Consider the following 23,528-nt stretch of genomic DNA (forward strand, 5'->3'; position numbering starts at 1 on the left):
AAAAAGGTAAAAGGAAAGGAAAAAAGGAAAAAAGGAAAAGGAAAAAATAAGCAAAGCAAAAGGAAAGCACCGGCAAAAAAGCAACCTTCCCGAACCCGCCCGGAATTACCACGCCGGCAAAAGAAAGCACAATTACTTTTTAAACATAATTACTTACCCTTAACAAAGCTATAAACACCCGGATAGCAAATACAAAAAACACCGTTACCTTAACGAAAGCAACCAAATACCGGGCTAACAAAAATACGCACAAAAACGTTAATAAAAATAACCGCTAATACCCAATTACATAAAAAAAAATAACAACAAAGGACAAATTATACCATACCGGATACAAACCGCACCCGGAAGCACAACGCGGGGCCGGAAAGCGCGGAACGCTAGCCTTACGCAATAACTACCCGGTTAACCAAGCTTTCGCTTATTAGCAACGATCGCCGGAACCACCCCAAAACAATAACGCTTTTTTAAAGCCACATTTTTTATACGTTTTCCCTAAAATTTTTCCATATGTTAGCCTTTACCTTTATTTTACCATTACACCCCCTTGGCCGGGGGCACGAAAACGCTTTTTTGCCGGAGCATTTATTAGCAATCGAGCGAATTACAATAAACGGAACCAACGGTTTAACACCAACCCGGCACCGGTTCGTAAGCGCAAGGTTTTCTTCCTTAAGCCAAACCCAAAGGTTTCCCCTACGCAACACTTAGCAATAGCACTAAGGTCTTTCTTATAAACAAAACAAAGTATAAATAAATAAATAAATACAAAAAATTATAATTATATTATAAAATAAAGCTATAAAAAACATTTACGTTTTATATATATTTTGCGCATGCATGTTACGGCCAACAACCACCCGGCCGGGACAGAGGCCAGGGAGGCGAGGGGTAAGCAAGCGCCTACCCCTCACCACAGGGAGGCTTAGGTAAGCCGCCCGTAATCTGTTGATGGGGTCACAGATCACTTAGGTGATCTGTAATCTGTCGACAGGATCACAGGTCACCACCCTGGGAGGGATGGAGACAGCGTAAGGGACGGGCTATAAGAAAGGAAGGTTTCCTACTGTCCTAGGTAGTTCTTAACTAAGGCTTCGGCATCAGTCAAACTCTAGTTAGCTTCCAAGTAACCCTTGGAGCAAGCATTCAGGCCGCACCCAAGTTACCTTGTAAATCCCCTCAGCTTGTCAAGTCACGTGCTACTGTTCGATACTCCTCTGGTGCCCTACCTTAGGAGCAAAGACCTGACTGTAACAATGCAACGCATATGCAACACATGTACAATAATTTAAAAATTTAAAAATATATTATTAAATTAAATTAAATTATTTAAAATTAAATAAAACGTTTAATATAATTGCTTACTTTTTATTTATTTATGTAATATTTTATTATATTTTATTACTTTTATTTTTATACATTTTTATTATATTTTTTAAAATTACTAATTGCATATGCGTTGCGTACGCAATTCAAAAACACCTCAGCCAAGGTGGGAGAAAAAATGGGTCGTTTAGCCTAATTGGGGAATTTTTTAAGCTTCCACCTTGTCTGAGGTGTTCGCCCACCTTGGCTGAGGTGACTACTCGCAGTTTCCAAGGCCGGAAACTTGCTCATATTACCCCCATAATACGACTCGGTAGGCTGAATGCAGAAAAGCTAGGCCTTGCTAGTTCTGGGTGGGCGTGGAGTGAAAACGCCATCGTGTTCAAACAGCCTCATCCCCCTTTGTCGGCGAGCAGTGCCGGATCAAGACGACACCCAGGAAGCCTTATAAAATCGATCCTACCGATGGATCCATTCGTGATGCCTCACGCTGCTGACTTTGCAGATACCACGTACCTGGGTAAACACTCCCCAACCCCGCACCTCAGGTCGCGCCGGCGACTTCTGCACGATGACACCCGCACGAGTGGCAGCCTGGCTCGGCCTTCTCGCCCTCCCAACCGCGGCGCAGTACCACCTGATCGGGCTCGGATACCTGCCGTACGACCCCCTCTTCGCCGAGTCCTGCCTCCGGTCCCTGTCGACCTACACCCTGGGCTGCACGCCGGAGATGGACATGGCCGGCGGGCACGCCGGGCACGCCATGTCCATGACGCCGCCCGAGTGCTTTGCGGCCGACGACGCCTTCCTCACGTCGGTGGCCTGGTGCCTGCACTCCAAGTGTGCCGACTCTGGCGTGCCGGCGTCCAAGCTGGAGTCTTTCTGGGAGCAGTTTGTCACGGGGAGCGCGGGCAGGCTGCCGGCCAAGTGGACCTACTCGGAGGCGCTGGCGGCCGTCGATCCCAGGCCGCCCTCGCGGCAGCCCGATGCGTCGGACTGCGAGCTGAACGTGACGTCCGTCGTCAACCCTGTGGTCTACCTGATGCAGTGGAACGTCCTGGGGGCCGTGGTTGACGAGTCCAAAACGGAGTCCAAGTATAGGTATGCGGGCGGTTCTCTTGGTCGGGCCATGTCTTCAAAGACACGGCGCGAGCGGACGATTTTCACACTGGCCAGCTGCTGACAGACTCATTTTGCAGCCTAGTTATAATTCTTGTCGCCGTCGCCTCTCCCGTTTTGCTTACCCGCTTCGGCTTCCCGCCTCTCGTAGCTCCTTTGATGGACAAGGTCCGTATCCCATGCCCTCCGCCAGCCAATGTCCAAAGGGCTGACATTTCCTGTTCTAGCTCTTGACAGGCCAGACCCTACCTCGTCTATCCCAGCCTCCTAGGCACGTATCAGGTCCGGCCGCTTCCATACTACCTGGGAAATGCCCCGACAGTCGGCCAGGGACTACACCTGGCAGTCTTCTTCGCCCTGAACGTTGTTTTGTCGGCAGTCGACTACTCGTCGCGTCAACCTAACATGTGGTTCGCGTCTGCGTGGCAAGAGATCAACGCTTACGTCCTCTACCGCACCGGGGCCTTCGCCTTCGTCCTGTTGTCGCCGCTGCTTCTCTTCTCTTCTCGGAACAACACTCTGCTGTGGCTGACAAACTGGTCTCACTCGACCTTTATCTTGCTACATCGCTAGATCGGCCGCTTGTTTATGCTGTACGCCGTCGTCCACTCCATCATCGGCCTGCAGATCTACGCAAACTACGCAACAACCGAGTGGTGGATATGGGGGGGCCGTGGCCACAGTGGCCACCGCACCCTGACCTTGGCGAGCGGTCTTTACGTGCGCGCCGGGCAGTACGAGCTTTTCCTAATGTCCCACATCGTGCTAGCCGTTTTCATCGTCGTCGGCTGCTAGTATCACCTTTTGGGTGGTACGTCCAGATGGGCCTCTTTCCTCCCTACACGTCGGGCTTCGAGATCTGGCTCTACCTCGCCATCGCCATCTGGGCGTTCGACCGTACCGGGCGCATCGGCCGTGTCCTGAAAAATGGCCTCCACAGAGCCCGCGTGACCGAACTCGGCGACGGCTACGTGCGCGTCGACATCCCGGGCGTCCACTGGGATCCGGCCCCAGGTGGTCACGTTTACGTCCACTTTCCAACCCTCGACTGCCTGCGGCCGTGGGAGAGCCATCCGTTTACGGTCATGCCGAGCGCCCGGCTACCTCCGCCAGGATCCCGGCGGTCCCGGCGGGGCGGGCGGCGATTGAAGAGCTGGCGGACGAGGAGAGGCAGATGATTGGCGGCGAGACCAAGTCGGCGGCGTTGGGCCATACGGCGCGGCACGAGGACAGCAACAACATGGCGCCGGCATCTGCGACAGGTCTCACGCTCTTCATAAAAAAGGGCGCCGGCATCACGAGACACCTTGCGCCACAGGACGGCCTACTAGCTCTCCTCGACGGGCCTTACTACTCCAACGGGCGCGCCTCGAATATCCTGCGGTGCGACCGCGTCCTGGTCGTCGCGGGTGGCATCGGCATCACGGGTACGCTGCCCTGGATCTACCAGCACCCCAACGTCAAGCTCGCCTGGAGCGTGGCCGAGTCGGCGCGGTGTCTGGTCGAGGCGCTTGACCTGGACGCCGCGCCCGAGAAGGAGGTCAAGATCGGGTCCAGGCTCGACGTGCGCGAGCTGGTGGCGCGCGAGGCCGAGGCCGGCTGGGCCGGGATCGGGATCGTGGTCGCAGGGCCGGGGGGCCTTTGCGACGACGTCAGGGCGGCTGTGGCCGAGGCAGGGAGGCAGGGGCGGGCAGTGTTTGAGCTGGAGGTTGATGCGTATTCGTGGCGATGCAAGTTTGTGACTGGATCCTGATTTCACTCGACTGTCTACTATGTGGCTCATAGGTGGCAGGCTGCGAATCGCCAAGTATTGCTACGAGTGCCTTGAACAGTCGGAATTCACCGTCCAAGCCAAAATTTCATGTCACAAAAAAGTGGCAAAGACCGGGCTGTCCGCTTTGGGCAGGTGCTTCAAGGAAGGAGCCGCAGATTTCCAACTCGTGACTTCGCCCGCCTCGATCAGCCTAAGTTTTCTCCACCTTGCTGATGTGAGCACATCATACAAAAGCTGCAATCCTGCTGCCTAGCGATATCTGCGGATGCTTCGTCGGCAGGCTGTCTCTAGGAAGATTGTATGTGGTGGGCGACTGTTCATAGATGGCGGCTGTTGGTCTTTTAACCTTCTCGGCTCTCATCTGAATCTAACACCACCGAGATCACACCTAAAACTAGCAGCACCGTCGCCATGGCGCCCAAAAAGTCCAAGTGGGAACAACCCAAAAAGTCCGACCGTCCCGACGCCACCGAGCTCGTCGAGATGATCCGGCAGACTTATAGTGCCAGCGATCGCACCGAAGGCGTCCGCAAATTTGCGACGCACCTCAGGCGCGGCCGCCTCTTCGCGCCGGCCTGGGCTGCCGTCGGCGGGGCGCCCGGTCTCGCCGATATCATGGCCCAGCTCAACCTCGCTGACATCCGAGTCTTGTGTAAAATGCTGGGCCGGACAGCTTCGGTGCATGGTGCCATGGAGGAGAGGCGTGCCGCCATGGATGAGCTCGCCAGCCTGCTCTACGACTCGAGCCAGCCGCGCGACAAGCGGCCACTGCAGCACTTCTACCGCTGTATCCTCCCGGCCTGTAGCGTCGAGGTCATGGTGGATATACAGAAGAGGCACCGCATCGAGTTGGCAAACTGTCAGAAGAAGCGGCTGCTTTTTGCCCATCCACGGTTCGCGGAGAGCAGCTTTCTCGAAGAGATCTTCGTTTCTGGCGATGACTCGACCCTCATACGCTATCAAGTCCTCTGGAGGGGCAACATTCCGCTTTGCGAGCGCGTGCTCACGACCCTGATCGATACCGCGGTGCCCTCGGTGCCATCAAACTTTTTGACGTATTTTGCTGTCCCGTTCCTGCGCGTGACGCTTGGGCGGCGCCGCCACTCGGACGAGGAGCGCGACAGATTTCTCGACCTCGTCATGCAGGGACTGGACAAGGACAAGAAGCACACGTCGCAGGCTCCCAGGGTTTCGATTTCGGATGGCATCGTTTCATATGTCGTGAAGCGCTGGCACGCCGCACGAGAAGGTGCCAGAACGCAAGCCTTGGAGGCGCATCTTGTCCGGTTGCTTCGCCTAATCGATCGAGACCATCCTACGACGAGCATCAACGACTTGTATCGAGCTGTCATGGCACACAAAAGGATGGGGCCCAGCAGCAGGCACAAGCTTATCCGCCTGTTTCTTCTGCATATCAAAATCTTCCGCTTCGATATCGAGGACCCTACCCAAAGCGCTCGATTCGCGCTGGCCAACAAACATGACACCTGGCCCCCCAGGCTTTTTCTCTCGATCGGCAATAAAAGTGGACTGGATCTGATGGAGAAGCTCGAGGCTCTGCACCCCAAAGACGGCTTCATTGGCCTTGAGAGGGGGAACACCGTGCTCGGGCAATCCAGTCACTTGGGTACAGCACGGGGCGATGTAGAGATTCTCAGAGCTTTACTGTGCCGGGAGCTGAAGGACGGCAAGAGCGAGACCTCAAGTCGCCGTCTCCATTCTATCGTGCAAGAGCGGAAGAAAGCCGCGGAGCAATCACGAGAAGCACCGCTTCGCGCCTTCTGGGCTCTCTCAGTGCTCAACCTGTCCGTTGCTATAGGCGACCTGACTCTCCTGCACGACAGCATCATCTGGGCGCGCCGCTTCACCAAGGACGCCACGACTATCAAGGAGATATTCGACGTGGTCGAGACACGCGAGCTCAAGGATCTACTGTGCGCCCTACCCAACCCGGATTCCGCGGATGGGGCGGCACACCTGGCGGCAGCGTTGCCTCTGACACAGGAGAGTACCATACTCCTTGCCAACCAGACCGTTCTTGCTCTGGCACAATCTGCCATCATGGTAGCATCAGAAGGCCATGTCAAGAGCAAGAGAAGCTCTGCGAAAGGGAGCTACACAGAGGTCTCTTCTCTGCCTCGCGACGTCTATAAGGCCCGTCTCCACTGGCTGAGTTCACTCCAAATAAGGTTGAAAGTAGGGGCTGTCGCAGTGGATCTCGACCAAAACATGCTGGACGCGGTTTGTAAACCGACTGCAGACTTGCTCTTGCAATTGGAGAAGCTCCGACGCTCCTCTGGGGGCGCAAAACTGGTATTTCCAGGCGTACACCAACGTAGTTTCCCCTCCCCTATGCAACTCATTTCGGACCTCGCGCGATGCAGAGGAGCAATCCTGGCCGAGCTGGTGGCCTATATCTGTAGTGCCGTGCAGGATGTGCACAGTCCTGAGGATCCCGATGACCACAGCTATACGACCACGGTTCACAGCGTCATCTCGGAAGTTACCAAAAGCGATCACCCATCGCTCGCCTGGCGCCTTTTGCGGAGCGCGATTGCAGAGGGAGGGAGTGATAACGCCTGGCACTGGGATTATTTAACTACACCTTTCATCTCGGCGCTACCTGCGGACATGGCCAAGGAGTTTTTACACTTCATGGCCGACAGCATTACGGGGCTGATGAGGAAGCAAAAGTCCCTCCCATGGGTCCAAGGCCAAAAGCCCGTAATCAAGGTCACGACGATCAAGAGGATGGCCAATGTGCTGCGGAGCAACATGTTCGTCGACGCATCCTCATCATGCGACATGCTCATCTCGCTTCTCGTCGAGGCCCGACACGTCGACGCCCGCATCGCCATCGTTGAGAGCCTGGCCCGTGTCATGGAAGATCAGACGTGCCCCGAAGAGCTGCGGGCGCGCATACTCGACTCCCTGGAGCAGCACGTTGTCCCTGCAGCGGGCGCTCTCAACCCACGCCGCGTGCTCACCGAGGCAGACTGGGCTCAGGTCGGCGTCCCCGAAGTGGGCGAGGACGCCCCTCTCCTTGACCTGCTCGTCCGTCACGCCCGCAACCCCAAGCTGCACAAGGAGGACAACGAACAGCTCATGGGGCTTGTCATGGACGTGCTGCGTTGTTCATCTACCAACAACGTCCGCTGGATGAAGGCTTTTCTGTTCAGTCGCCATGTGACCCTTGGCCCGGACGAGCGGCTCCCCATCTGCCCCGCGAATACCCAGGCCCTCCTGGGCATCTTCAAAGACCTCCTTCAACAGATTCCTCTGTCGGTGTTTCGGATGGTGCGCGAAGTAGTCCTGGCCAAATACACGGCATCGGCAACCATCAGATCTGTCACCAAGAAGGTCTCATCGGACCGGGACCTCAAGGATTCCAACGCCGGCAGGCATTGGCTTCACCATTTCGGCGAGGATCAAGATCAGGGATGGTCTGCAGTGGTCCATGCGCTCCTGCGTAGACCTGCAGATCCGGAAGTCACGCAGCCACTCGGCGAGGTTGGCGTTGGGCAACTGCAGGACTTGCTCCTCGAGTTTGCGGAGGCCCAGATCCGGGCCGGCGACAGGGATGGGTTGTATCGCCTTGTGGAGAACCTCTCTGAACAGCGCTTCAACGGCCGTGATCACTATTCCGTGTGGAAGTCCAACTGTCTGCCTCTCGTGCGCCGTATCATCGCCGCGACCGAGTCCGAGCGTGCCACACCGACGGCGGGGGCCAGCTCGGATCGAGGCCAAGTGCTGCTGTTGAACACTTTCCGTCTCAAGAGGGCTGCCATTCGCATACCATTTTCTCGACTCGATGACCCCGCACCGGACGAGGACCTCGATGCGTTCGCGGCCGACGTCGTGGAGCTGATCGAGGGAGACCTGGCTGCCCCTCGGCGCCGGGTCCCTTACCATGAGGACGTCGAGGACCTCTGCAGGACGGTCTGCGCCCCTGAAGTCGCTCAAATGTCGAGCAACTGCATCAGGTTCGCGAAAAAGCTGGCGGACGTGGGAGGCGAGACGGCCTCACTTGGGCACCCCCCGCTGTCTGCTTACCTGCGACTGGAGATGGCCGTCGATGCCCTAAGGAGCCTTTCGAGAATCAGTGGCAAGCAGCGCGAGGAGGTAGGCGATTTGGTACGATATCTCCAAGGGTGCAGGAATGAGGGGTTGGTGATCAAGGGCTACCAGCTGGAAGATTATATGAAGGAAATGCACAAGTGATGCTGAGCGGCCAGAAAGCCACCAAGGGTACGCTTGTGGTTGCAAAGTGTTAATAACGATAATGTCTTCATTCGTACCAACGAGCGCTAATATAACTAGCCTACAGGCAGCGAAATGGTGATGTCTTCATGATTTACGATTTAGACTACCTTTAGCCATCAACAGACACTTTCCCCGCTTCAAAAGTGTATACGGTTGTGCCAGACCCAAAAATACTACAAGGCAAAAGGTTCGCGGGTTCTGAAGTGGATCAGGAGTCGCATCCCGAGATGTTCTTGAGGGCGGCCGGGCAGGCGATCTGGGTGATCTCGACGTTCCTGTCGTTGAGGTCGTCGCGGGCCCAGTTGAAGCGCCAGTAGCAGCCGCTGCGCAGGTGGTCTGGCAGCAGCTCGCACTCGGCCGCGGACGAGACGCCGCCGTAGGTGCGGCCGCTGGGGAGGGAGGTGCGGTTAGCAGGAGCACACACACACACACACACACAATACACACAAAAGCACAAAGAAAGAAAAAAAACTCACGTCGTCCTCCCGTGCTGCAGCAGGCAGCCCTGCGGGTTCGGCCCGCTGCCGCCGCCGGGGGTGAGGATGATGATGTCCGTCCCGGAGCCGACCGAGTTGCTGACGGCCTGGACCTGCATGCGCTTGCCGCGGGCGCCGCCGTCGAGCCACAGCACCTCGAAGCAGCGGCAGCAGGCCCAGATCTCGCCCACGACGGCGAAGCCGATGGAGAGGTCGTTGCTGATGGGCCGCGGCTGGTACGACGAGCACGTGAACCCGTTGCCGGGCGTGCCGCTGAAGCACGACGACTGCTCGGTCCGCCCGCGGTCGAAGGACAGCTCCCGGTCCGACCGGTCGCACACGCGCACGTTGCCCTTGGCCTTGGCCTTGCTGAGGGATTCGGGCCAGGCGCAGCCGGGCTTGCAGCTGTTTTTGTCGTGTTTTGTTCGTTGGCAAGGTTGGATCTTGGTGCAGGAGAGAAGGGGTGGTCTTACCAGTCCCAGCTGGTCTTGGTCACGCCGCGCCAGGCCTCGGTAAGGGGCGCGGTGATGGCCAGGGCCAGGTAGAGGATGTTCTGCTTGAGCATTCTGAAGGTTGGTTGGAATAGATGTAGCTGCCTAGTCTTGCAACGGAGTTTGGAGGAATGATGGATGTGCACTCGGCAGGGGAAAACGACCCATCACATCTTCTGCGGGCGGCCGTCCTTGATATAGAAGCCAGAGTCACATATGCTGCTGAGCTGGCCCTAGTCTCCGTCTCGAACGCCCACCGTCCTTCGGCCGCGGCTGGAACCACAACGCCACCACCTCGACGACTCCAGGAAGATAAGCATATTACCACCTCACGCACGGCCCTGTTGGCCAATGGGACGGCACTTCCCACCCTCGGTTCTTCTGATGTCGTGATTAATCGGACGGCGCAGCCGCGGGGCGGACTCGGGGGCTGGCCCAGCTGCAGCAGCACGCAGAAACCAAGATGTTGACGGGTGGCGTGCAGCAGAGAAAAACAAAGATTCAACACGAATATCTCGTCCGTCGTCGTATCATGGCGTGTGTAGCCACGTCCCACAATCGCCCAGTCCTCCCGAAAAAGCAAGCCGTCGACGGTTTTCAGGTAGCGAGGCGCGCTCTATATAAGCTCGCTTAGCCGGCTCCCCTTAGTGGTCGACCATGGTCGAATTGGCCGGAGCCCGGTCCGGGCCCGACTGGGGTGTGGCTTTTTTTTTGCTCTTACTCCCGGCCGCGAGAGCCGAAGGAGTCGTGACGCCTCCCCGATCTGCGACAATGACGTTCAGGTCCACCTTTGACGACACTCTACAGGTAGGGTAGGCCAGCCCGTTTGTCACCAACATGGCCACGTGCCTGGAAAGTACAGCACATCGCATCACCCCCTCGTGCCTGACGGTCCCGAAGATCCGACCGGGGTGCCACACGGCTCACTATCCGGCAGAATGACTGCATAGGACCGAGACTGAGGCTTTGGGCGGCCCAGGCCGGGTAGAGCCGAGCTGACCCGACCGCCTGAGTGGTGGTCGGCCTTTTGGTAATGGATCTGGTTCGGCTATGGTCCCCCAAGAGGCATTCAGCCGGTTGCCGAAGATGGCGTGGGTGCGCTGTCAGTGTCGATGTGCCACACTTTGACCTCGTACCTGCGCAATCCTCTCTCCTCCCGTAGGCGATTTCGGCTGGCAGCCAATCGCGTTGTTGGGGGACGGCTCGTGGAATTGACGCGCGGCTGAAGATTTGGCCGTTATTGGACTTCATGAAGCCATCATCAGAGGTCGGGAGGGAATCCCGCCATCGCATCCTTCTCCAACCGCCACCAAAGCTCAGCTAATATCGGGGAAGCAAACCCCGGCCTGGCCGGCCCCTCTGCTTGGCCCTGCGTGAACCATGGGTCTGGACCGGCCGGGCGGGCGCCGGGATCAGGGATAAATGACAGCCAGCTACCGAGTGCCACAGCCGGGAGGGCGAGCAGGAGACCACCCCGCTGGGAAGCACTGGGTCGGAAGCAGGGGTACTGACAGATTAGCTTGAGAGTATACGCGTGGGATCATGGGAGGGGCCATGCGATGGTGTCTCTTTGGACCTAGGCTAGAGATTGGGGCGGCTGGGTTCGATATTGCCGCCGACAGGAGCCGTCCTAGACTGATGCGGCCATCCCGACCCGAGTTCCCGTTGCTCTGTCCACTCTAGCCTCCGATCTCGCCCATCGCGCCGCTGTGCTTGCTTGTATCACTCGCTTAGTGGTGGCCGCATGTGGGATGTCGTAAATGGCCTTGCCCAGGTTGCATGCAGCTCGACGCCGTGCTACCTAGTCAGGCCTATAGATAGTATATCACCTTGCGGCGACGATCTTTTGAACAAAGAGACACTCTCGTACACTTGCTGCGGGCTATCTAACAAGCACCCGATGAATGCCTATTAATAGTGGTATTCAGTGCACAGATAATGCGCTTACTTACAAGTGCTGTAATCCTAGCTGACAAAAATAGCAGCGTCCAGAAGATGCCCGCCGGCCTGGGCAGACACGATCCCCAGCCAATAACAGGCATTTGGACAAACCAACATTGCGCGACCCGTCCTCAGTCCACCCCCTCCAGCACCCTCACCGACATGGAAAAGTTTGCCGGGCCAACGTAGGCCTGGTGCTCGAACTCGGTGCCGACGGCCACGACGGCCAGCTCGGTCCTGCCGATGCGGTGGCCGCCCGCCTCGAGCAGCGGCGGGCGCGCCGGGGTGGACGGCGACGACAGGCTGCGCACGACGCGCAGCTCGGCGCCGCCGTCGTCGAGCTGGCGCCACTCAAAGGTCAGCCCGGGCCCGGCGCACGCCGTCGGCGGCACGCTGCACACCGACTCGTTGAGGCTCGTCACCAGGGCGCTACATTCGGCGTCGGCGCCTATCGCCGAGTCGGGCGTGACGAGGAAGAAGTATCTATTGGTTTTGGTGTGATGGGAAAGTCACAGCCAGGTCAGATGGGACTGTAGATGAGGCACAGTGAAAAAGACACTTGGCGGGGTGGCATAGAAAGAAACGCACTGCACCCGGTGACTGAGCGGCACGGCCTCGACGGAGAGATTAGCGATGGCAAATACGGAGTCCCTGCGGCTCAGAGGCGAGGAAAGCGCTGCGGCGCAGAGGAATGAAAGCAGTAATGAAACAAGTGCGAAAGTCCGAGCCATCGGGCCCAGCCTTTGCCGGAACCCTCACGACTTTTCAACAAAGAATCTTGTAACAGAGAAGCTTGTCGGTACTATTGGAATCCGAAGAGGCCGAAAAGGAGAGACGAAAATGCAGCTCTTGGCCATCTTTCTCTCCCCGCGGCGCCCCGACGCGTTCAAGTACTGCCGTCTCACCAGCCACGATTGGCCCGTCTGATCTCTTGTCCAAGGGCCGTGCGTGCCGCGGCCGCAGGTGCTCAACATTGAGGCCATCCGGACCGTCACTGTAAGTTTCATCCGTTCTGTGCCCGAAACATGCACATAGGGAACTGCCGGTTTCCTCTCGTTTTTTTTCAGCATGGAACCACTCAGGGCGCCCATCCCTTTCCACTCTTTGCGCGCATTGTGGCGGTCGAGATGTTGGTGAGCGCACAAGCAAGATGCAGGTGTGCCTAGAGAGTGAGCGAGTGGAATTTAAACCAATGAGAAATGCAGTATAACTACAAATAAGGCGTCTGGCACCACGAATCCGTTCACGCCCAGTTCATTTTCCCACCAACGACGTTTGTTTCCCAATCCATGTGTCACTTTGCTAAGGCTTTGCCGATACCGACAGTAGCCAGCAGCCCACACAGACAGGGTGAACTATACAGATATGTCGTCCGATCTGCCAAAATCCCCAGAGGGTTCTTGCGCCGTACATACTTGGTCTGCGCACTCAAAAGGCCCCGGCGGCCGGCTGGGGGCTCAAGGGCACGGAGCCGGGACCTTGGAGCTCGTGTTCGGGGCGCTGGGGGTCGACGGCGAAGCGGGAGCAGCGGGAACATCGGGAGCAGCCGGGGACGCAGGGTCCGGGGCGGGCGCAGACGAAGCAGGAGCGGCAGGCGAGGCAGGAACAGCGGGCGACGCGGGATTCGGGGCCGGCTTCGGGGCGGCGGCGGCGGGCGGGGCCTCAAACGCCTTGATGGCGTCGTCGACGGCCTTGTTGAGCTTGTCGGCGGTGCCGCCGCCCAGGCCCTGGGCGATGCCGGGCAGCTTGCTGAACATGGCCGTCGTCAGCTCGCCCGACGCCGCCTTTTGCTGCTTGAGCGCATCGGCCACGGCGGGCGAGACGCCCAGCTGGTCGAAGACGGCCTTCTTGGCCGTCAGGTCGCCGAGCGTCTTCTGCACCTGCGCCGTCAGGTCGTTGGCCGGCTGCAGCATGCCGATGGCCTCGAATAAGCCCAAGCTCTTGGCGCCCTTGATGGTGGCCGAGGCTTCGGCCAGAGACTTTTGCGTGCCCTCGACCGCGCCCAGCAGCGGCGCGGCCGAGTTGAGGTTGGACCCGTCCAAACCCTGGACGGCCGTGTCAAGCGTCTTGAGGTTGCCCATGACCTTGCTGATGGCGCCCTTGAGCACGCTGGCCTGTCGCCGCTCCAGCGGCGACGGGGCCGCGGTGACAGCCTGGAACCAGAGGAGGACAGCGGGGAGGGCGCGTGAGATGTGCATTGTGGGCGGGCCCGGGTGGCTTGCAGAATAGAAGAGTAGATGTGACGATTTTGTCCTTTGTCGCTTTACGTTTCGGGAGGCTTGAAGTGCAGGCTTTCTGATGTTCAACCAGGCGAGGTTGTACTACAATAACAGGTTGAATCACACGGCAAGGCAGGACATCTCGGGAGCTTAAATATCAAATTCAAGCAGCCCTTTCCGGGATCGCGACCCGAGTCCGAGCAGACTAAATCCAGAGCCACCAAGGGCTGTAACCGCATTATCTCGTTGGACTGGACGAAACATGTCGCGAACGAAAGGAAGCCTGGTAGCTGGCGGCAACAAGGGTCGCCGCTCGAATCCCCAGCCTCAGAAAACCAGGGAAACTTGGGCCGAAGATGACCGGGTGCACCCACCCTTCCCGACAGAGCTCGGTATCGCACCTCTGAGACGACGCCAGCGGTGCCAATTGAGTTCTGCAACATGCGTCAGGCATGCCACCTCGCCCGTCAGAGCCGTTTGCGCCCTGCCTGGCGATGTGGTTTCCCAAAAGGACGCATGCACGAGAAGAAACTGGCGGGGCTTTGACCACGATGCCCCCGCCATGGGTCTGGGCGATCTAGACTGTAAGCAGAAGCATGGTCAAGGTTTTGACAGCTATCAGACCAAACCATGGCCCACACTACAGTCCTGATTCCGCACGGGCTGTTGATGCACCAACGCTGCATGCGATAGCGAGCACGCTTGCTGAACCTCACAGTGCTTCACCACCTTTTGTCATGCCATCACCAGCGAGGCCCTACCGCGTTGCGAACCTGCTGCTTCCCGGTGCACATCTCCTAAATCTCCTTCACAGCGCATCTGATGAACATGTTCTTGATAGCCATCGTCGCTTCTTCTCCCCCGTCCTGCCAACACCATGTACCTAATAAGATAACCCGGATTTGACTTGACGCGACAGGAAGCCTCAACTAGTAAAGTTTCAATCAAGTCTCCCGTTGGCGGCCGAGTGTCTCTTTGTGCTGCCAAATTCCGCTTCGCCCAAAGGCCCTTCCGTACACGCCCTCCCCCTTTGATCCAACAATTTTATACGCCCCCATTCGCACCCCCTGGCTCACCACCTAGATATGGGTGTGTCTCGCCCATTCTTCCCCGCTCAGACTAACCGGGCAGACCTTTGTCGTCCTCTGGACTTTCGCCGGCCTCTTTGCCATCCTCGTCACGGTCCTTGCCGTCGCCGAGAACGGACACACACAACGCAGCCTGCGTCTTTGGTGACTTTGAGTCGACCTCGGCTGGCTGGCCGGGTGGTCATTTTGCATCGGCCTGCTGCACGCCGGCTACGCGTCCTCCACCGGCATGACCATTAGCATGGCCGAGGAGGACAAGTACCCGTCGGCCCAGGTGTCCAAGGCCATGGTTATGGCCATCGTTATTAACACTATCGGCGGCCTGTTGTTCCTGGCCCCCCTTATGTTTGTGCTGCTCGTCCAGCCGACGCTTACCGTTTTCAAGAGCGCCGCCGGGTCGCCGGGCGCCGCCATCGCCCTGCCGCTGCCGCTTATGGTGCTGGCTATTTTTGTGTGGCGTCGCCTGCACCACAGCAGCGTCGCGCTGCACCTGGGCCTTTGCCCGCAACGGTGCCATCCCGGGCGCCCAGTGGTGGAGCAAGGTCCACGCTACGCTCGACCTGCCTCTCAATGCTATGATACTTTCCATGGTTATCCGGATCACCCTGGTACAGATCCGGCTTTAAGTCCGGAGTTCAAAAACGGGTTGGCGACGTAATCATATGAAGACCTAACACTTTGTTGCATTCAATTCAAAGCTAGAAATTTTGTACCTTCCACTAACACTTCTTATTCAAGCGCAAATAAGTAATACTACAAATAACAGTTTTAGCAATATTTTTATAAAAAGGAAAGCATTTAAAAAAGCGGTCGGGAATAACATACTGGGTAATTTGAGACTTCGTCCTTTAGCGGCATGAATGTGACCTCCGAGCTCTCGTAAAGGCTGTAAAATCCGCAACGGCCCTCTGGAGGAACTTTCGGGATCTCGTCGTCCCCCATTCTCAGTATGAACTCTCCTCGCTGAATCCGATATGCGTCCCTCTCTGGTATAAGCTTAACCAAACAATCATCGCGGAACTCGCTGGACAATTCCACTCTGCTCAACTCAGGTCGCCATCTCACCCATAGCGGAGCTTCATCACCAGTCGCGGCCGTGGAATTTGGTGCCCGTTGAGCTCGGTCACTCTCTTCATCACTATCTCGGTCTTCGTCGCTGTCTCCCGGCTTCCCTGATGGCTTGTGGAATCGGAATACGTAGTCCAGCTTTGTATCATCCGTCACACCCGAAGGTGTCATGGCAGGAATGATGTCAAAGACGGTATACAGGTCCTCGGGCCCGAGCCGGACTCGGCCGGGTGTGTATTCATCGAAAAGTCGCAAATAAAGACCTGAGGTAGGCGACCCTAGTTGTGATACTCTCAAAGACTTCGAGAAATAACCGATCCCTGCCCACTCGCATACATCGCGTAGCACATCGGCGTTGATCCGCGTGCCCTGACTCAAATCGTTCGGGCTCTCTAGTGAATCGGCACCACAGTTCCTACAAGGCATAGGATATTAGCTAGGAATCAGCGCAGGTTCGCATGTCAACATACTGTATGGCTATAGCCGTCTCACAGCCGCCATAAGCAACCCAAACAGGACCATCGCTGTTGCCGCAGATGGTGTCTACTTTGTATCTTAAATACCGGGCGAGAAGATGCTTAATGATACCCGAGTTCGTGCTCGGGCTGCCAGTGGCAGTGCCGGCGTGATGGCCAGTAACAAAGATCTCGGGCGTGATGGATCTTGCTGAACCCAGGGCTGTCGAAAACCCAAAGCCTCCTTGGGATGCGTCTTTGTTAAGTAGAATAGCGCCGTAATCGTTGACTCGGTTGGCAAGCCTAGGCTGGGCCTTGTAATTGCTACAAACTTTAACCTCAGTCGAATGGTTCACCGGCCTGTTCGGGCCGGTGTCTCGGAGGATTGTCAAGTCCTCAACCGGTTGGCCGCTTTCGCTGATGAGGTTATGGCCCGCCGTTAAGATGACGCTGTACGGGGATACGGGCAAATTTAAGAAGAAACCCGTTCCCCAAGATACGTTTCCTTCCCCTAAAGATTTGGTTAGTATAACTCGCTATTGTCCAAGAGTATGTTTGTTCAACCGCCTTTCGAAACTTACCGTGCTTTCGGAACCGTAGTTTGACTACCCACTTGCGGCAATTCTCAGGATCTACTTCTTTCAGCCCAATCATCTGTTCCTCCGCGACAGGGACATCTCTCCAGCTCCGATGCCAATCGGCAGTGCTAACGTCGCTCATTGTCCCTGGAAATGTATCATTAACTGCCGTGCTTTAATTATGCGTGCTTCTTTGGCAAAGGTCAGGGCTTACCGGGTCATAACTGCAGTGCTGCGTCCGCAAAGGGAGTTTGAAAGGGGTAGACGCCCGGGAGAGACCTCTACCCCGCGTGGAACCGTAAAGGAGACGAATTGGAACCCCCAAAATCGGGTCCGTAGGTAAATCCCCGTGTTGGTGTCCGAGTTTTTATTTTTGATGGTGAGCCGCGCTTCACCCTGGCCCGCGGCAGTGAAAGAAATGAGAAGAAGGAGGAAAGGTAGGAGCGTCGAGGGGCTGAAGGCATGACGGCATTTGTCGTGAAAATCTAACCCCGCAATCCAGCAGCTACTACGCGGGGCAACCGGAATGGGGGATCCGTGGGTGCCACGACCAGGCGAGGCGCGACCAACCGGTCAGGAAACGGAAGCCTCGACGGCAACATGTGGGTTCATGTTTTTAACCACCACCCAGATGTAGCACAGCGACACACCCTTTACATTGGATTTATGGTGTATTGTGTTGCGTGCGTCCAAGTACCGAGAAATAGCCGCGATTTCAATGTTGCAAAGCTTTTTCTTGTCTGCACGGACCCCTTACAGTTTTATAGGCCTACAATAAAAGAAGTACCAAGAGCCCGATATGACGGACGAAGGGTGCAAGATAGGGTTTATTGTATGCTTCTCTAGATCTCTGAAGAGAAGGGAAGACGGGCATAAGGCCGAGGGCCTTGTGCCCTCCTTATATACAGTGATCCCCTCTCTTGCAGGTGCGGTACCCACTACCGCACCCCTGTCATTGCCGACGGGTGCTTGGTAAGCATTTGCCCGGTGCGCACCGGTGTCCGTGCAGATCTTCCGTGCCAAGGCCTGGAGCAGTGTGCCCTTGGTGATAACCTCCTTTGTGACACCCGACCCACCAAGTACCGCTAAAGTCGTTTTACACCCAAGGAACACAAAGTACACGCCGAGGTACAAAGCCTTTCTTTATTATAAAAACGACCCCTAGCTTAAACCCAAAAATGAAGAAGAAAAATGCAAAGGAAAAAACATAGGGAAAAAAGAAAAGAAGAGAAGAAAGGGGAGGAACGACAAAAAGAAAAAAAGAAAGGAAAATAAAAAAAAGAAAGGAAAAAATAAAAAATAAAAATCAGCCCACAAGCGGCGTTTGAAGGATATTAAAAAGCTTGGTCAAGATGCATAGGTTAGTACATAGCCATTTGAAAAAAAAACCCTGGTGGTTAGGCGGGGGAGACCAAACTCTTACCCGAATCTCGAGGTCGTCATCGTTCTTGTTAAACTCCACAAAGCTGCCATCAATCTGCTCTTTTCCCAGCCCAGCCCAGTTAGTGCAAAAGACCGATAAAGGGAAAGCACAAGAGTCAACTCACCTTTGCAGACGTAAACCGAGTCCCCCAGCTCCTGGCTATTCCTCAGCGTGAGCAGAAACGCCTCCGAATCGCTGTCGTCTCCAATTTGGCAGACAACAAACGTCACAACTATCCCGGAGTCAGTAACGAATTCAAGGCTGGGCCACCAGCCCCAAACGGTTCTGAAGGCTGGATAACTTGTACTTACCTTTATCGCCGTACCCCTCCGTCTCCAGCTTACCCGCGCATTCTTTCAGCGCCTCTGCAAACTTCCCTTCCGACTCTGTTGGTGCTCCGTCGGTGATTATGCAGATCAGATATGGCCGATCCAGCCCCCCGTTACCAAGCTGATTATAAACGAACGGCTGCAGCACCTTCTGCAGCAGGTTCGTACCGATCTCTGTGCCGCCACACGTACCGAGGGGTGCCATATGTTGGTCCACCTGGTCGGCACTGAGCCGGTCCCAGGCAACGTCACGATTGATGAAGCGCACATGGATGCCGCCGTCATCTGGTACGAGCAGGCCACATACCCGGGCGATACGCCGGGCGACTTCCCGCTGCACATCCAGGCGCTTGATGTTGCTGTTGGCGGTAATTGCACAGTCCATGGAGCCGCTGTCGTCTTCAGCAGTGTCAAGTGTTAGTCTCGTCTGGGGGCCTGAGAATGGGTGGACAAGGAATGAAGGCGCAGAGGAGAGCAGCAGGAAATCTCACCGGCGTATATGATCGTCTGATACAGAGATAGCTTGGTGAGCCCCTTCAGGTTCTCTGGTGTATTGAGAGCGCTGGGGCTGTCCTTGAATCGTGCCAAGCCCTCGGCAAGCTTCTGAAGGAACTCGCTGTCTCGAGGAAAGAAGCGCTCCAAACCAGAGTCCTGCACGTATTCGTTCACACTCTTCTTGAAGTCTTGGGCCGTGGCACAGTCTTGTAGGTTCTGAGAGGGGAGGACAGAGAGTTAGCACGAAGACTTCGAATAGTTCTGTCAAAGAGAGGTAGTGTGCACGTCGAATGGTTCACTCACCCGGGGTGCGGACGTGTCCTTTGCGCCGCTGATTCTAAACACTTTCTTCAACCGCCCGACGACGCCGACCGCTGCAACTGTCGCGACGTTCACCCATGCGATCATGTGGCCGATGAGCCTATTAATCTTGGTGATGACGGGAACCCGGACCTTCTTCCGCTCCTCGGCAGGAAGCAGAGCAACCACCAACGACTTGTCCTTCTTCTCGGCGAGCTGCTTGGCCGTCTTGCCGTAGCGGTTTTGTTTGTCCACCTCTGCGCCGGCATCCACGAGCATGCTGGCAACATCAGTGTCTCCGAACTGGACCAGCGCTTCCATCAGCGGGGTATTGCCGGAGCCGATACTGGGCGTCACATTGAGATCGGGCTTGACCTTTGCGGCAAGGAGCAGGGAGACGATCTTTTTGCGGTTGCGGCTGGGGGCCCTTGAAGTCGCTAGCCAGAGCGCGGTCTCGCCATTGGCGCCTCGCCGGTTGGTGTCGGCATTCTTGGAGAGTAGGAGCTTGACGACGTCTTTTCGGCCCTCCAACACGGCGATCATAAGGGGCGTGTACTTCGTTTTGGGATTGGCTCCATTGATGTCCTCGCCGGCAGCCATGTGTCGTTCCAGAGTGGCTAGCTTCAGTTTGCCGCTCTGGGCATTTTTGTAAATGGACGTGGAGCTCATGGTTGGGACAACTCTGGTGTCTTCCCTCACTCTGTGTAGTAGCAACCGAGGACGGGTGGATGAAAAAGAGATTCAGAAATGGGTTTCCGTCCTTGTCGCCGGACTCGAGGGATTGGTTACCGCGAGGGGGGGCTTCGTCGTACTAAGCATCAGATTTATGCTTGGGCGACCGACGTAGGGATACGTTGGGCTAATTATTTTGCAGGGACAGGGAGAACCCCCAAGGGGCACTTCTTCTCCCCACCATGTTGCGGCTGCTGGCGCCCAATCCGTCACGAGCACACTGCCTGATACGAAGAACCCGCTATTGTCAGATGACTCACGGAAAAAGCCTGGGCTTCTGCATTAGCTTAGCACGCTCTAAGTCCTGTTCCAACCAGAGCAGCCTTTTAAGCCTCAGCTGTATCGTCCTGCATCGGGGCGGCTTTCGCCGACGAATGAGCTGCTTGTGCGATGGGGCTTGTTTTGCACTTGGGGGAGCGTGCTCGCGTTGGCGACTTTGGGCATCAAAAAAACAGCCCCGTGCCATCGGCCTGGGCGCACCGCTAATGAAGCTTGCGCCGCATTCCGCGCCCGATAGGTTGGAGGGTGGGTACTCAGGCGAGGCTGGAAGATGCAGGGTCCGTAGAAAGGCTCGGGAATCGACTGAGTTTCAAAAACAAAGACATAGACTTCGACGGACAGATTAGAGCAAGATTACTTTAAGGGCCTTAGGCTCTTCCTTCCTTCGGGTAAGCGTTTCTCTTTTACCGATTCATAATACATGGCCTTTAAAATATCCAGGACCTATTGCTAATATGGGTTGGAACACAAGTGGGTGTATAGGGTGGGGCGCAGCAAACAGCTGTTAAACGGTAAGGAACGCTTGGCGGGGAGCAGAGGCGTCCGTGTTGGGGGCGAAAACCTCCGTTTCCGGGCGCTCCGGATCCCATTTCTCCAAGTACCAAAACATATGAGGGCTGGTTTGGTACTTTCGGTGGGTTTGGAAGCAGTTGGGAAAAGTGGTGATGCTGTCCACATGCGTGATCCTGCATGTAGGTGATGGAATCACCTTTGTCATATCTTGACATCCAAGGGGATTAATTGCTGGCGAAAACACCAATTCAGATTGTTTACATTAATCGTCGAGCTACTCACGAATTACCGGGGTAGTCACAACTGTAAGCAGGAGCTTTTTTTTCTTTGGCACTACAGTCTAGAGGTGAACATAAGAAGAACACATAAGAACATAAGACCAGCGTCCGGTTAAACAACCCTGAATACCTCCTCGCGAGCTTTTCCCCTATCAAGCATGTCCACAGCCTCCCCATTCATAAGCCCGTGGATATAGCACTCTCCAACCAGCAAGTAGTGCTGAGAGCCTAGAAGGGGGCGGAGACAAAACGGCATTTTCCCGCCGAAGAGCACGCAGACAACGTCGCCCTTCTCCATGACCCCCGGCCCCATCACATAGTACCCCTTGGTCGTCCGGGCAAACTTTCGCTCGCTCGACGCGCCGGTCGCCGCACGGCCCCATTTTTGTGCGTCTCCCTGATCGGCCAGCGAGCGGAGCTCGGGAGAGATGGCCGCCCTGTCCACCACGGTGGTGAGGTAGGCGGCGGCGTGCGCGAGCCATTTCCCCTGTGGGACGGCGCCGTAATCCTCGAGGGCGTGGTCCTGCCAATAAATGGCCATGCAGCCATTGCTTAGCGTCTGAGTATAGGCGAAAAAGCTGCTGGTCCCCATTCCCCCGCCGGCATACTCGTCGCTGGCATCAAAGCCGTTTGTCTTCCCGCAGATGTCCGTCCATAGGACCTCGACTGCGGCCCGCGCCCTGTCCCCTTCGGCGGCTTTCCGGCCGTGAAACGCTCCCTTTTGCAGCAGGCCGGAGCAGGCCTCGATCCGGTCCATCTCTATCCCGCGAATCTCGAGCACCTTTGAATCGTGGATGTTCAGACTGGGCTTCGTCGGGCCGCAGGCGCGGTGAGGGCTGGTGGGCTCCGACATGATATGTCCGTGGTGGGTTCTCCAGTCCGGCGCCCACGACGGCAGCGCATGCCCCCCTTGCCCCTGCGGAGTTTCAGCCGCGGAAGAGAGTTTCGTATGCTGCACGGCCCCAAGGGTGATGAGAGACTCGCCGTCCCCGGTCAGGGCTCTCACGGCAACTTCGGTGTAAACTTTCTCGACCGAGCTCAAGTAGTCCGCCTCCAGCGCCTTCAGCTCGCTGTTGCGTCCCGCGCAGAGGGAGTAGTGGCCCAGTATGGCGAACACGCGGTCTCGCTGGTCGCTGACCTTTAGGTGCCTTGCACGGTGGAGCTCGTAGATAAAGCTGAAGCGGTTGTCGTGCCGGCTAGTTTTCTCGGGCTCGACGAAACGGCGGTAAAGGTACTTGATCTCCGACGTCCCCACCTTGAACTTGAGCCTCAGGTGATGGTGTTCTGCGAGCTCCTCGCACACGTAGTGCAGCTCTTCCCAGGCCATTTCTGCTTTCCCCCAAAGCAGGGTTGCAGGCGCCTTGGTGCCGATCTCCTGGACGACCCAGCCGCGTTGGAACTGTGGATGATAACATTTTCTAGTCAGTACCGGTATTCCCATTTCGAGTGACGAAGAGTCTCGCGCTTATTTAAACTAACCCATGGGAGACTCGTTATGTTTTTCAGGGGTTTCCAGGCCGATTGTTCGGCCAGATCGTCGGTGCTGGCAGTCCTGAAAATAGGATGCTTCTTATCGGCGAGGAGCCCGGCCAGCTTTCGCACAAAGCCGAAAGCCTCTTCCGCCTGATGCTGGTCGTCGAGGCCGAGCCAGACCTGTATGCTGCTCCCGGTGCGGTAAATCCGGTTCATAAACTGCACCTGTTGCGACCTCTCTAGCTTATCGCTTTGGTTGATGCAGATCTGGTCGGCCCACACGCGCCGCAGCCCCGTTTGCAATCGGAGCCGCCGCAGGGCGTGGTATAAGCTCGACGTGATGCGGAGCTCTGCGTCGGGCAGGCGTATCTCGTGCGTGAGCGTGTTATCTCCCCAAACGTACGAGAGAGGCTCGTAAGCCCCGGCTTCGTCGACGGCAACGAGCTCGAGCACCCCCGTAAGCGGGTCGTCGGGATTTCCGCCCCATAGCGTCAAGATTCGGATGGTCCCATCGGGCAGGGGCTGATAAGTGTAAGCGTCTGGTTGATGATCTTGAGAGATCCGCTTTCTCTCGTAGGGGCAAGAGACTAAGTGGCCCATCTCGACATGGAAGAAAGATTGTGGAGGTGGGTTCTTCCGGGGCGGGGGTTAACGAGCACTTCATTCGGAAGCACACAACAGATAAAACAATGCGCCGTTGTCAATGTAGTTATTTACCTGTCATCAACGACCACCATCCGGGGTAGTCCCAAACGGACGACCGCCGCGGCAGGCCATTTTCCGGCCACCGATTCTCCTTTGATTTGTTGGTTTGGCGCAGTTGGTGGCCGTGTGTGATATATGCAGCCGTCGCGCATCTTACCAATGGGGTTTGACCATGTGGTCCGGTATTTGTCCTTGGTGGCTGC

The 23,528-nt window shown here is 56.5% G+C and overlaps 10 protein-coding genes across 10 annotated transcripts; 4 read left to right on the forward strand and 6 right to left on the reverse strand.

Annotated features, from left to right (window-relative positions):
* Positions 1 to 510: 510 nt before the first annotated feature.
* On the forward strand, positions 511 to 1,292 carry GGTG_06626 (hypothetical protein; the record flags this gene model as incomplete). The annotated part of the gene is made up of 4 exons (XM_009224446.1): positions 511 to 647; positions 800 to 891; positions 995 to 1,031; positions 1,184 to 1,292. 4 exons carry the CDS (start codon positions 511 to 513, stop codon positions 1,290 to 1,292), a joined length of 375 nt encoding a protein of 124 aa, XP_009222710.1.
* A 605-nt stretch (positions 1,293 to 1,897) lies between these two features.
* On the forward strand, positions 1,898 to 4,198 carry GGTG_06627 (hypothetical protein; the record flags this gene model as incomplete). The annotated part of the gene is made up of 4 exons (XM_009224447.1): positions 1,898 to 2,427; positions 2,526 to 2,613; positions 3,215 to 3,256; positions 3,386 to 4,198. 4 exons carry the CDS (start codon positions 1,898 to 1,900, stop codon positions 4,196 to 4,198), a joined length of 1,473 nt encoding a protein of 490 aa, XP_009222711.1.
* A 432-nt stretch (positions 4,199 to 4,630) lies between these two features.
* Positions 4,631 to 8,440, forward strand: GGTG_06628 (hypothetical protein; the record flags this gene model as incomplete). The annotated part of the gene is made up of 1 exon (XM_009224448.1): positions 4,631 to 8,440. The coding sequence occupies one exon, from the start codon at positions 4,631 to 4,633 to the stop codon at positions 8,438 to 8,440; it is 3,810 nt and encodes a 1,269-aa protein (XP_009222712.1).
* Positions 8,441 to 8,690: 250 nt separating this feature from the next.
* GGTG_06629 (hypothetical protein) lies at positions 8,691 to 9,650 on the reverse strand (the record flags this gene model as incomplete). The annotated part of the gene is made up of 3 exons (XM_009224449.1): positions 9,432 to 9,650; positions 8,959 to 9,363; positions 8,691 to 8,871 (listed from the first exon to the last, which is right to left on the reverse strand). The coding sequence occupies exons 1-3, from the start codon at positions 9,521 to 9,523 to the stop codon at positions 8,691 to 8,693; spliced, it is 678 nt and encodes a 225-aa protein (XP_009222713.1). The 5' UTR covers positions 9,524 to 9,650.
* Positions 9,651 to 11,508: 1,858 nt separating this feature from the next.
* Positions 11,509 to 12,189, reverse strand: GGTG_06630 (hypothetical protein). Its single transcript, XM_009224450.1, has 2 exons — positions 11,979 to 12,189; positions 11,509 to 11,873 (listed from the first exon to the last, which is right to left on the reverse strand). Exons 1-2 carry the CDS (start codon positions 12,119 to 12,121, stop codon positions 11,522 to 11,524), a joined length of 495 nt encoding a protein of 164 aa, XP_009222714.1. The 5' UTR covers positions 12,122 to 12,189; the 3' UTR covers positions 11,509 to 11,521.
* A 658-nt stretch (positions 12,190 to 12,847) lies between these two features.
* Positions 12,848 to 13,751, reverse strand: GGTG_06631 (hypothetical protein; the record flags this gene model as incomplete). Its single annotated transcript, XM_009224451.1, has 1 exon — positions 12,848 to 13,751. The coding sequence occupies exon 1, from the start codon at positions 13,586 to 13,588 to the stop codon at positions 12,848 to 12,850; it is 741 nt and encodes a 246-aa protein (XP_009222715.1). The 5' UTR covers positions 13,589 to 13,751.
* Positions 13,752 to 13,871: 120 nt separating this feature from the next.
* GGTG_06632 (hypothetical protein) lies at positions 13,872 to 15,355 on the forward strand (the record flags this gene model as incomplete). Its single annotated transcript, XM_009224452.1, has 2 exons — positions 13,872 to 14,193; positions 14,853 to 15,355. 2 exons carry the CDS (start codon positions 13,872 to 13,874, stop codon positions 15,353 to 15,355), a joined length of 825 nt encoding a protein of 274 aa, XP_009222716.1.
* Positions 15,356 to 15,358: 3 nt separating this feature from the next.
* On the reverse strand, positions 15,359 to 17,639 carry GGTG_06633 (hypothetical protein). Its single transcript, XM_009224453.1, has 5 exons — positions 17,013 to 17,639; positions 16,802 to 16,945; positions 16,236 to 16,731; positions 15,523 to 16,180; positions 15,359 to 15,450 (listed from the first exon to the last, which is right to left on the reverse strand). The coding sequence occupies exons 2-5, from the start codon at positions 16,938 to 16,940 to the stop codon at positions 15,427 to 15,429; spliced, it is 1,317 nt and encodes a 438-aa protein (XP_009222717.1). The 5' UTR covers positions 16,941 to 16,945; positions 17,013 to 17,639; the 3' UTR covers positions 15,359 to 15,426.
* A 465-nt stretch (positions 17,640 to 18,104) lies between these two features.
* GGTG_06634 (hypothetical protein) lies at positions 18,105 to 20,178 on the reverse strand (the record flags this gene model as incomplete). Its single annotated transcript, XM_009224454.1, has 6 exons — positions 19,349 to 20,178; positions 19,042 to 19,261; positions 18,533 to 18,949; positions 18,346 to 18,453; positions 18,222 to 18,280; positions 18,105 to 18,140 (listed from the first exon to the last, which is right to left on the reverse strand). Exons 1-6 carry the CDS (start codon positions 20,012 to 20,014, stop codon positions 18,105 to 18,107), a joined length of 1,506 nt encoding a protein of 501 aa, XP_009222718.1. The 5' UTR covers positions 20,015 to 20,178.
* A 989-nt stretch (positions 20,179 to 21,167) lies between these two features.
* Positions 21,168 to 23,319, reverse strand: GGTG_06635 (hypothetical protein). The gene is made up of 2 exons (XM_009224455.1): positions 22,627 to 23,319; positions 21,168 to 22,546 (listed from the first exon to the last, which is right to left on the reverse strand). Exons 1-2 carry the CDS (start codon positions 23,218 to 23,220, stop codon positions 21,260 to 21,262), a joined length of 1,881 nt encoding a protein of 626 aa, XP_009222719.1. The 5' UTR covers positions 23,221 to 23,319; the 3' UTR covers positions 21,168 to 21,259.
* Positions 23,320 to 23,528: the final 209 nt, after the last annotated feature.

This window comes from Gaeumannomyces tritici (assembly GCF_000145635.1).
Source record: "Gaeumannomyces tritici R3-111a-1 unplaced genomic scaffold supercont2.3, whole genome shotgun sequence".
NCBI classification, from domain to species: Eukaryota; Fungi; Ascomycota; class Sordariomycetes; order Magnaporthales; family Magnaporthaceae; genus Gaeumannomyces; species Gaeumannomyces tritici.